The sequence below is a fragment of the Panthera onca genome, chromosome E1 (genome assembly GCF_046562875.1).
Source record: "Panthera onca isolate mPanOnc1 chromosome E1, mPanOnc1 haplotype 2, whole genome shotgun sequence".
NCBI lineage: Eukaryota > Metazoa > Chordata > Mammalia > Carnivora > Felidae > Panthera > Panthera onca.
This window is the reverse complement of record NC_138352.1, coordinates 3,555,902-3,568,282: the sequence shown is the minus strand read 5'-3', so window position 1 is coordinate 3,568,282 and position 12,381 is coordinate 3,555,902. Positions and strand designations below refer to the sequence as shown.

General features: G+C 39.0%; 1 protein-coding gene and 1 long non-coding RNA gene across 10 annotated transcripts in view; one reads left to right on the top strand and one right to left on the bottom strand.

The window, feature by feature from the left end:
- CEP112 (centrosomal protein 112) overlaps positions 1-12,381 on the bottom strand; it is a 415,035-nt gene that overhangs the window by 392,046 nt on the left and 10,608 nt on the right. For 8 of the 9 annotated variants that reach the window (XR_009614112.3, XR_009614106.3, XR_009614109.3 and 5 more), the window contains exons 3-4: positions 11,897-12,087; positions 9,171-9,343 (exon numbers count right to left, since the gene is read on the bottom strand). Coding sequence is in view for 2 of the 9 variants with exons in the window: in XM_060645622.3 (XP_060501605.1) it covers positions 9,171-9,343; positions 11,897-12,087 (364 nt within the window). In the remaining 7 variants the exon portion in view is untranslated. Of the gene's footprint in view, positions 1-9,170; positions 9,344-11,896; positions 12,088-12,381 lie in introns of those variants that run through there. The other variant, XR_009614113.3, reaches the window with a different exon arrangement.
- Positions 4,340-8,590, top strand: LOC132687424 (uncharacterized). Its single transcript, XR_009614114.1, has 2 exons — positions 4,340-4,467; positions 8,261-8,590. It is a non-coding gene; the product is annotated as an uncharacterized LOC132687424 (long non-coding RNA).

The window sequence follows — 12,381 nt, the reverse complement described above, 5'->3', positions numbered from 1 at the left end:
ATTTATGCAGCAGACTTATTTGTAGAGCTCAAGGATAAGTGTCTACCTAACGAGCAGCCACTGTACCAAAAGCATCCAATGAATCACATGTAATCCATGCTAAGTGTTTTATCCAAACAAAATGATGAAAAAAATCAACTTAAGGAAAATGATTACTTTTTCTTTCTTTCAAAAACATTTATTGGCAAGAGCTCCTCTGAAACCTGAGACTGACCGAACAGAAAAGCAACTAGGTGTTGCTCATGGGTGATTATCATCAAAGAAGAGATACCCATGAATCGCAAGTAAGCACAGATAAAAGGGCTCCCCTGTGGCGGAGGCAGTTTATAGGTACCAACACCCAACTCCAGGTCCCGGTCTGCAACCCGCTTCCCCACCTAGACAGCAGCTCTCCGTCTAGCTCAGGCTTTACAGTGGCCCAAAAGAAGACCCGGGTCTTCAGTGCCAAGCCCCAATACAGGAGCCACTAAATCACATACAGCTATTTAAATTAATTACAACTTAAAATTCCGTTCCTCAGTCACACTAGTCACATTTCAAGGGCTCAACAGTCACATGTGAATAGTGGCTATTGTACTGGATAGCACAGCCATACAACATTTCCACCACTGCAGAAAGTACTACGGGATGGTGCTACTGTAGAATTTATCTTTGCCCAAACAACGGGGCTATTTGTAAATATAATGAATGTACTTTGTAAATATCTAAGGATGTTTTACTGTGTGTAATCCTAACCATATTTATTTATGCCACTGGATATAAAGAATCCCTAGGAAGGAAAGATACTGATCAGCAACCTCATAAATTCATCCAACAATTTAGGAGCAGGGCTATTTATAGTGTTAATGTCACTTACACACAAAAATGGAGTTTAACCAAGAAAAAGATTCTTTTGCAGTTTTTTAAGTATCCAGACTAGAAAATTACATCATTATTTTTGAAGCGAAAAATGTTTTTTCACAGAGATGAACATACTCAATCACAAGTACATTTTCATTATACTTGATCACCATCTGCTGGTCATGTCATTAAACTGCACGAGCCAATGAAACGTTAGCTATAATGGGAGATATTTTTAAAGGACATACACAGTCCCAGCTTTCTGCCGCAATGCATTCCTGGAAAACCACATCATAAAGAGGATCATTGTAAAGCAAATCATATTTTCCATAAGGGCAGGGCTATAATTAGATTCCTCATTCCAAACTAAAATCTGGCATCAAATAATCCATGGAAGGATCTCATTAAAGCAAGATGCAAAAATTATAGTCCTCTATAATCACTTAAAATAGGATAATTATTCTCCAAGTCCTTTCTTACAGGTATGAACAAATTTCTTTCTTAGAGGACACAATATAAATTAAAAGATAAAACTTTAATTCATATAAACATAACCTAAATCTCATAGGGTAAGAGTAATATACAGTAAATAATAATTCTGTTTGCACACTCCTAGAATTTTTACGTCATCTAGATGGTGGCTCTTTATAAAATGGCATCTAAAGAAATCTAAACTAATGCCTTCCTTTTTCATGAACAAGGTCCTCTACAGTTAAGTAGAATCCTTGTGTTTCTTCCACTGGGAGGCAGGCTGATTCATCTTGCCTCCCCCCCCCCCCCCCCACCCTCTCCTAACCCGGAACTCTTAAGCAAAGTTTCAAGTAAAAATAGTTAAGTGGTATTAAGTCATTCTTTTCGTCTTTTCTATCCTAGACCCTAACTGCACTTTGGTGATAAAGCTACCAGACCACATTATACTTCACTGAAAAGTCATAAAAATAATCACAGGCCGTTCAACAGAAGCTTCAATACATTTTTCATAGAATCCTAAGAAAAGAATACAACATATTATCTCCGTGTTCCGTGTTTGGGAGAATACACCTTCTAAGAGTGGGCAGGATTCATACTTACACTGAGAAGCTTTCCACACAGCCATTAATCTATTTTTCTCAAGTGATTCTCAAATGATTTTTAGTAACGCAAAATAATTAACGACTGATGGATTTGAAGACAGTATCCTTTAGGAAGATGAGCTAATTAGAGAAGAAAGAATGGTCAAACCATCTAACAACTATGCTCCATATGCAGGTTTTATGCAAGTTTATATGAATTAAAGGAACCATTGAAATGACAATCACCACGCCAGTGATGAAGGTGGCCGCAGCTAACACTTTCTCAGGTCCCTGTCAGAGGCTCTCTCGCTCCATTTTACAAATGATGAAACTGGAGGTTAGAGAAATTAAGTAACTTGCCTGAGGACACAGTTGCCAAGTGTCAGAAGAGAGATCTGAACAAAGGCAAACTCCCTCATTTCAGCTCAACCTAGAAATAACCAAGAACAAAGGCACAGTCGCCCAGGACTGCTGATACAGCTTGAGTGGGGGAAAATGATGGATGAAAGTGGAATTTCCACATTTGCTGCATACGGTACTTGTGCCTACAGGATAGACTAGACTAGAATGAACACAGGGTCTAAAATCATCAAACCAAGTGGCGCCTGGGTGGCTCAGTCGGTTGGGCGTCCGACTTCGGCTCAGGTCTTGATCTCACAGTCTGTGAGTTCAAGCCCTGGGTTGGGCTCTGTGCTGACAGTTCAGAGCCTGGAGCCCGCTTCGGATTCTGTGACTCCCTCCCTCTCTGCCCCTCCCCTGCTCATGCTCTGTCTCTGTCTCTCTCTCAAACATAAATAAACATTAAAAAAAAATTAAAATCATCAAGACCTAGATTCCAAAACTGGATCCATCACGGGGAACGCGGTATGACCTCACCGAAGCTGTTACCTCATCTATAAATACAAAGGGCCATCACGTCAGCCTCACAGAAGGGTCGAGAGGATGAAATCAGATAACTTGTAAAAGATTTCTAGAATGGTATCTAGCATACATTAGGTGCTCCATAAATGGCACAACTCGTCCCACCTGATTTCTGTTTTAACAAATTAGAAATACAAGTGAAATCCACAAATATTTATTGGGAAAATTTCATTCTTATGTTTAAATTTGTATAATTATATATAGTTAAATGTGTGAATACGCATCACTATTGTATATGCCCAAACATCTTAACAAGATGGTATTTTGGAGGGCAACTTGACAGTATCTATCAAAAATAAGTATGTGACTATTAAAACTAACATAGACGTATGTACAAAAAAGTTTTTAACATTCCACACCAGACTAGTCCCTCTCTCTAAAGGTAAAACTGTTTCACGTGTGGCACCCAGAAATATCGCAAACACACGTACACATGTGTGTCCATATATCCTCTTTGAAATACACCATGCACACACATACACTGAAGCTTACTATGCTTTTATAAGCTTCTTTGAAACTTTATGTACCTTAGAGATCTCTCCACACTAGCCCAAATAGATTTTTGTTGTCAATCCGCAAGATGGCGTACCTGATAATAATCCCACCAATCCCTTATCCGTTAAATTTGTTAACGTACCGGGCTACTAAAACAGTGATTTCTTTCTTGAGCATCAGCAGTAGCCAAAAAATACATGCAGATGCATAATGGTATGTGTACCGAGATGCGAAGGCATTCTTTATAACCGTGAAGAATTAAAAGCGACAGAGACAGGCTAAATTACAGTCAATCCACACTAGGGATTCTTATCGGTGGTTAAAAAGACTGCACAGGCTACATGACACAGGTTCGGATACAGTGAAGCGGAAAAAGAGCCAGTCTCACCACAGGACATACAGTATAAACTAATGTATAATTTTTTAATAACTTATGTGTGGCTACGTGGCTACTGTAGAATGATACACACCAAATTATTGATGACTATTACTTCCCATGAGCAAAGTGGAGTAAGGAGGACATGGAGAGAAAGACTTTGACTTTTTACTCCACATATTTCTACTCTGAGGTTTTTACAAGAAGCATGTATTGTATATGGGTTGTATCATTTCCCAAAATGAGGATAAAAACTGTACTAGTCATCTACTGCTGCGTAACAAATTACCACACACTGAAGAGCTTTAAATGACACAGATGTATTTTCTCCTAGTTTCTGTGGGTCAGAAGTACAGACACAGCTGGGCTGGGTCCTCTGCTTAGGGCCATGCAGGCTGCCATCATGGTTTGCCCAGAGCTGGGTTCTCATCTGGAGGCTCTACCGGGGAAGGATCCACCCTCCCCGTGCACATGGTTGTTGGCAGCATTCAGTTCCTGAGAGCTAGAGAATTCATGGCAGCCTGGCTCTTCACAGCCAGCAAGGAAAAGACAGCAAGACTCTGAAGTCAGTCTGCTAGCAGGACAGAGCCTTATGTGTCATAATGTAATCATGGAAATGACATCCCATCACCACTGCCATATCCTATGAGAAGCAAGTCACAGGTCCTGCCTGAACTCAAGAGGAAGGGATTATAAGACTGTGAACACCCAGAGGAGGACCATGGAATTACCCGGAAGTCCGTCAACCGCAAAGGCAATTAAGGTCTCTACCAGATCATAGTGGTAAGTACCCGAAGGATGACCAGGAAGTAGTATCTATGGATACAGCTCATGGTTGTAGAACTAAATGAAATTAGCCCAACTGTACAGGGATGAGATCTAAGTCTGTGGTCTCATCAGTAACATTTTGTAAAATCATGCACCAAACTCAAATGTAGGTAAATTTTTCACTGTCAAGAAAATAAGCAGGGGGCGCCTGGGTGGCTCCGTCAGTTAAGCATCCAACTCTTGATTTCGGCTCAGGTCACGATCTCACGCTTCAGGGGATCGAGCCCCACACGGGGCCCTGTGCTGACAGCACGGAATCTGCTTGGAATTCTCTTCCTCTTTCTCTCTCTCCCCCTCCCCCGCTCATGCTCGCTCTCTCTCTCTCTCTCTCTCAAAATAAACTTTAAAAAATTTTTTTAAAAAGAAAAGCAGATATTTGACATTAAAATACAGTAATAGATCTCTAATAAAACAGCAATGCAATTTAAAAAGTGGTTTTTCTAAAAGAAAACACTGGTAATAATATAACCTTCAAGAAGAAAGGTGAAAAAGGAAAGCAAAGAATAAAACGAGGATGGGACTAGCTACGTGTCGAAGCAATCCAATGTGAAATGCTAAGCTTACTAGTGGATGATGTGTATGGGGGGGGGGGGGGGGGGGGAAGCATGAGAGTAACCACGATAGCATATAACCTCAAACTACTTCTAACGTGTTTAAAACGAAGAACGCCCCGTCTCTTACAGGAAGAATAAAGGTAAAGGGAAGGTGCTGCCTCTCCTGAATAGGGAGGCCTAACAAAGAGGCTTCAAAAGGGCCCTGCATCTTTAACAATATGAAAAGGCTAGGACACAAACAGCATAATCTAAAATGCCATTAGAAATACTTCACATACAAAAAGGTCTAAGTAAAGCAGGATTTTATAAAGTGATCAAAAAAGAAACACTAAGGGGGAAAATCTTTTAAGATTAAAGAGGTTTTTCAAAGGACAAGTTGAAGTGCTTGTAAAATTTATGAGGCAGCATTAAACTTCAGTTCTAAGTAACAATAAATTATTCACTATAAAAACATACATGTGTCAAATATTATAAGCCTCTTAAACTTTTTAAAACAATTTCTTGCAGAACTGATGAGATGTACTAGGTCAACAGTAGCAGATACTGACTTTTTCATTGGCACAGTAAGACCATCAGTAGGGCTCTTCCCGCCCCTTCCGATCTCCTCTCACACATCATGTGTTTACTTGGCTTTTAAATCAACTTTATTGCCATTAGCTAAAAGAAATGTCAGTTTTACTCTTTTCAATGCCTTCCTGTTCACAAAATTACAAATATCTGTTAATTCGTGGACCTGTGGCTTCAAATTTTAAGTCCAATTAAAATTTGCAAATATGATGGAATGAAACGAAGAGAACAATAGAAGAAAAGATAGTCTGAGAGCTTTTGTTTTTGCAGCACTAAATGGCTGTCAATTAGCCTTGGTGATGTTCGGGCACTTGACCAGAAAGACAGTTCATTCAGTCTGTCTTTCCCAGCTCAGTGCCTTTAGATCACTCACGGTGTGTGAAGGGCATCCCTATAGCCTGTACCCACACCTCTCTTAACTTCTAAAATGGATCCTTTCCTCAACTTGTCCTAAAAGATTTTTTTTTTTTTTTAAATCCTTATGGGCCATCCTCTCTGTCACAATCTACCTGCCTCCAAAGGTTTTTGTACACATTAAATTAAGTAAGTGGCAGTGCCTGACACAACACAGTCACTCACGCATGTAAGCACTTATCAGATATAAATACTTACGTGGTTCCCAAGAGGTCCCCGCCCGGTGCGAGACCCTGGAAACACAGTGCCAATAGCGAAAGCACAGTCCCTGCCTCCTGACGTTTACAGTCTAGCACGGAGGACAGAAACAGAGGACTTTGCACGCCACGAACAAGGAAACACAGAGTCACTTAAATAGACCTGCGGTGTCAGGCAAGATTTTTTCGAATTGTGAGATCTGAAGGGTTGAGTAGGACCAAAGAACTACCTGCTTTTCCCATTAATTACTTATTATATAACTGATTACGCACGCCTCATACTTGAATGATTTGCATCAAATGCCATTTTATTATAGGTGAGCAACAAAGAAAAAGAAGTTATTTGTTAAAATTGGGGAGATTTGGGGGCGCCCGGGTGGCTCAGTCAGTTAAGCATCTGACTCTTCATTTCAGCTTAGGTCATGATCTCACCGCCATGAGATCAAGCCCCGTATTGGGCTCTGCACTGAGCGTGGGGCATGCTTGGGACTCCCCCTCTCCCTCTCCTGTCCCTCCTTGCACCCTCTCTCCCTGTCTCTCAAAAATAAATACATAAGTAAACAAATAAATAAATACAAATAAGTAAAATTTTAAAAAATGTTTTTAATTATGGAGATTTCACCATGGTATCATTTTCCAGAAAAGTCACAGAGTAATATCTGAAGAATATTCTCACTAAATTTTCTTAAACTTTATCCTCTGTTCCGAGAAAGGAAAGTCCATTACTTGGATTTCCTGAGATCTCAAGTCTGTTTTCTACCCTAAGCCTCAATTTAACACACACCTCAATCTTCACGAATATCCCCACAACTACACATAACCACTACATGGAAATTAATCCGTGCACTTAATGCTCTTCCCTGTTTATCTAAAACAACATCAGAAAGCGAATTTCTGCAGGATCTGGGTAACAAACGAGTGATTATGCTGCCAGACGTAGGGACATTCTTCACTTCTACAAAGATGTGGTCTCCCTCCTCTTTTTGAGTTTTCGGACCCCTCTTCGTCTACCTTTCTTTTTTCCACTTGTGATAGGATGCAAAAGCGTTAAAAGAAATACTTCTTCCACCTCTCGACCCTACTTAAAAGGGGAGAAAAAGTTCATAGTCAAACAGAGATGCGACTGATCTCAAAGTCAGTGCCAAAAATGAGCAGCGAATAGCGAAGGCATTTCCTGGGGCAGTAACCAAGTGTCACTTAACTCCCACGTGTGACTGGCTTCTGGAAAGACGACTGAGTCTCTAGTTTTTTAAGGAGCCCAGAAAGTCAGGTTTTTGTTTAAGTTTTGGTTTCTTTTAATGTATTTAAGTAATCTCTATACCCAACACGGGGCTCAAACTCATAACCCTGACATCAAGAGTCACAATCCCTTCTGACTGAGCCAACCAGGCACCCCCAGAAAATTATGTTTTTATGTAAAACTCCCAATTGTTCACTTCGAATAACTCGTTCAAAAATCCTTAAAGACACTACAGACGTCAAACAAAACAAATCTATGCACGTGATTCATTCAGTCCAAGAAGATCATCAGTTTCCAACCTCTGGTCTCAGCTCCAAGATATGGGAAACTACTTTAGTTCACCTTTATACTGTAAACTCCATATGCATTATACCTAGAAGGAACGCAGCTTTCAGTTGGACGCGCAAGAAACGTTTTGGCAAACACCAAGCTCACGGACTGTGAGATCTCACCGATTTTTCAGCCAAACCGAGAACTGTGTTTTCCTTTGCATGCAGACCACACTCTCTTCACACCTCCGTTGATCTGCTATAAGGCTAACGAAAATTCCACAGTAACACCTCCTCTACTTTTAAATCTCCTACGACTGCTAAGACCAAGCACTGCACACCGTGTGCTAGGGACTCATCTATTCACCTCTTTTTAATCTTCTGAATGCACCCTGAATTCTATCACCCCTTCCTTTTTCGCCTCTCCATTTTGTGTCCCCTCTCTCATCAAAACATTTCACATGGGCTGGATCTCTCACGTTGTGTTCGTCCGTTCTTTTCCACCAGAATGCCTGAGGCCCGAAAAACATCAACCGCGCTGCGTCAACCAGAAGACATTTCACATCACTAATAACATTTCTCCATCTGATTAAGGAATAAACCAAACAAAATGACAGCACAAAAGAGAGATGACACTGGCAACCAAACCAAATTCCAAAAAATGAAAACTACCAAGAGAACGGTGAGGATGAAGCATAAAGTATGATCTATGTCAACTGCCACCGTGCAACATTTTGACATTTCGGAAAACAGTGCCAAGGGTAAAATTCAAAATTTGCTAAAAGCCCAATGTAAATCTATCCCTCGTAAGAGCCAAAAGTTGTCCTACAACAATAATCTACTTTTTGTGTATTTGCAAAACTTAGAAGTTTATCTTTCTTTGCACTAAAAATCCTTAAGTTTAGTGCTCTAGTGGGAAAGCACAGTTGAATGGGGTTTACCTTTAAGTCATTATTAAATCAAAACAAATACCGCTCGATAGGGAAAAAGAAAAGAAATTCAAGTATAAGCTTCGAAATGAATATGCAGGATGTTATATTTTGTTCAAGTCATTGACAATGTTCTTAATTCATGCTTGTCATGAAGGAACACAGAGAATGAAATTATTTGGAGATTCTCAGGCACTACTTTCCAAGTATTGGCATATATACATATATAAATACATGTCTATATATTTAACGGATACCCAGAAGGGGCTAAATATGCACTGGGAATCTTGAATATATGAAAGAAGTTAAATTGTTTTACCTACCCAACATCCCTTCACAGCCCTCAACTTTAACAAAATTATAAACTAAACCAACTACTTACCATAAAAATGAAAAAAATGAAAGACACCACCAGGAGAAACAATATATGAAGTTGTGAAGGTAAGTTAAATGACGAATCCCATTTGAATCCCATTTTCACAGCATACCTGTGCACATCAGTCGGCGACTGCACCAAAGAGTAATCTTCTCCAGAAGAAAGCTTCCACGATTCATTTAATTTGTGGTCACTGGTTCCCAGCTCACCCATTACCCAGTCTGGTAATCCTTCCGGGCTTGAAACTTTTGCTTGTGCTGGATTTGGTTCATCAAAATAGATGGACTGATTTTTAAAAATTAGAAAAATTATTCTTTCAAAATGTACTATAATGAAATAATTACTTAAGATGTCCATCAAGTTTCAAGTTTGGTAATAACTTTTCAAATACTCAAATTCAATTATCAGAAAGGCACAATGAATTATAAAATATTAGAATACATAAAACGGATAACATTTTACATTTTAGTTATGTTTTGGTGTATAAGAAATCTGATAAATGATAAAAATTACATGACAAGTAAGTCTAATAATTATTTGTGCTGCAAAAAAATACAGCTTTATAAAAAGGTAAATGGACCACAATGATTTCACACATATGTGGAATTTAAGAAACAAAACAAAGAAAAAAGGAACCAAACAAACAAACCAGACTCTTCACTCTGGAGAGCAAGCTAGTAGTTACCAGGGGGGAGGTGTGTGGGGAGATGGGGAAATAAGTGAAGGGATTAAGAGTACGCTCGTCTGGATGAGCACTGAGCGATGTACGGAAGTGTGCAATCATTATATTGTACACCTGAAACTAATATAACACTGTGCATTAACTACATCGGAATTAAAATTAAAAATAACAATAATAATAAAATGCATGTAGGAGTGACATGTTTGGAAACTCACAGCACAAAGAACGGAAAGAGGAAATCCTGTAAAGTTCTTCCATAATCCATAGATTGGTATAATATTTTGGAAGGTAAACTGCCACAAATTAAAGATGCAAATCGTAAGCCCTAAGGCAACTACTAAAAAGGAGACACGAAGCTAATAAACTGATAGTGGAGATAAAATGGAATATTAGAAATGCCCGATTAAAAAAAAAAAAAAAAAGACCAATGGAATGTTCTTTTTAAAATCATGTACTCTATTTCTTTCTGTGATCATTAATTACTCTTCACACACACACAAAATCAGTGGGCAGAGAACCCACATCAATAAAAATCAAAAACAAAAATTAGGCTAGACAATGAAGCTAAAGGAAGAGCAACAGAGGTGTTGCTAGACTTGTAATTTAGTTCTGGCCAAGCCATAAACTAACTAGAAAATCCAACACGGGTCTCTGGACCTTCTTGTTGTTATTATCTGTGAAGTAAAGCCTTTCCGATGATTCTATGAAATGAGTATGATGCAATACACTGGTATCTTAACATCTGAACACGTTTCAGAAAACGTTCCCCCTTGGGTCTTTAAGAAGAGGACATTCACCCACTAATAGTTTTTCAAGCAGCGTGGGCTTCTTGATACCCTTCTGAAGAAAACTCTGCATTAACTGGATACTTCTCCAACAATTCTCTGAATCCCACACAAAGAATCCTCGAGAGGGTGTTCTCTGGGAGAGGTGACACACGACCCTCTATCCCAAGTCAGACATGCACAGCAGTCATTGCAACGTTCAAATATCACGTAACTACCATCGCCAAGACTACTGATCTGAAGCAAAATATATGGCTCTACTTTAACGTACAATTGGTAACAGCATCAAAACTTTTGGCATCTTGGGGGACAAAACATGAAAGACTCTTAAATATAGAGAACAAACAGGGTTGCTGAAGCGGTTGTGGGAGGAAGGATGGGCTAAATGGGTAAGGCGCATTAAGGAATGTACTCCTGAAATCACTGTTGCACCATATGCTAACTAACAATAAATTAAACAATAAGTAAATTAAAAAAAAAAAAAAAAAGAAATGACCTTGAAATTAAAAAAAAAAAAACTTTTGGCATCTCTAACTTGGATAACAGAAATTATCATTTAGTGTGCAATGTGCCTCTTGACTGCAAATGGGTTTAAGTTAACCAGAGTTAACTCACAAAGTTAGCTTTCTTAAAAATATATATATATATTTATATTTACATAGTATAGTATAATATTATGATACTATACTAATATAGTGTGTGTGTGTGTATATATATATATTATATATATATATATATATACGTACATACATAAAACAGTCCACTACCAACACCTAGTACTCCAGATTTCTCAAGTATTCATCAAACACCACACAAACCAAGGCATATTTCATGGTTACAAGGATCAAGACAGTGACAATTAACCAATGAAACATAATTATAACTGCCTTTCTAATAGCTGATTTTGACAGTGAAATTGAACAAAGTATAAACTCCCAACTTCCTGTCATCATTTCATTAGAGAAGAAAGGAACTTTAGAAGTCTCTCAATCCAACCTCTCATGAATTTTAACAATGTGTGTGAAAGAGTTTCATAAACTAGAATTTACTAATACACATAAATGATGGTTAATGTAATCCAGCAAAAACTAATGGGAAATTAAGGCTCAATACCAAAAAATTCACTGTGAGTTTTTTAGAAATACTGCAGAATACTGTGGGATGGCTCCATCAATAAGCATAGTCCCCTTAAGGCCAAATCTGACTTCTATTCAAAGTAGTAAAAAGTAAATTAGGAAGGAAAAAGAACAGTTTTAACTAATGTATTACCTAGGACTTGTAACTCAAGAATATAACCAATCCCAAAGGGGATGATGAATTGACACTTTTAAAGAAATGGAACTCCTACATCTTCCGGTCAGTGACACCTACCATGTAGGAAGGTAAGGTTTTCAGCGTGCCTGGTTCCGGTCGGTGTGTAAAGGGGCCTTCGAGAGCTCCTCGCTTAAGCATATGCAGTAACAGTTTGGCATACAGGTTCCGATTCTTCCTGCCCATTAGTCCTGCACCTGTTCCTGAAGGCTCACACAGCTTTCTGATCCAAAGCGCACACCTCTGTCGTTCTAGAGATACGTAAGAACTATTAAAAACTGGATTTTTCAGGGACTCGGGTGGCTCAGTCAGTTGAGCATTCGACTTCAGCTCGCGGTTCGTGATCTCAGGGTTCATGGGTTCGAGCCCCACACTGGGTTCTGTCCTGACAGCTAAGAGCCTGGAGCCTGCTTTGGATTGTGTCTCCCTCTCTCTCTGCACGCCGCCCCCGCCATGCCCCCGCTCACACTCTGTCTCTCTCTCGCTCAAAAATAAACATAAAAAAAAAAAAAAAAAAGAAGCTGGATTTTTCAGAAAATAAAACG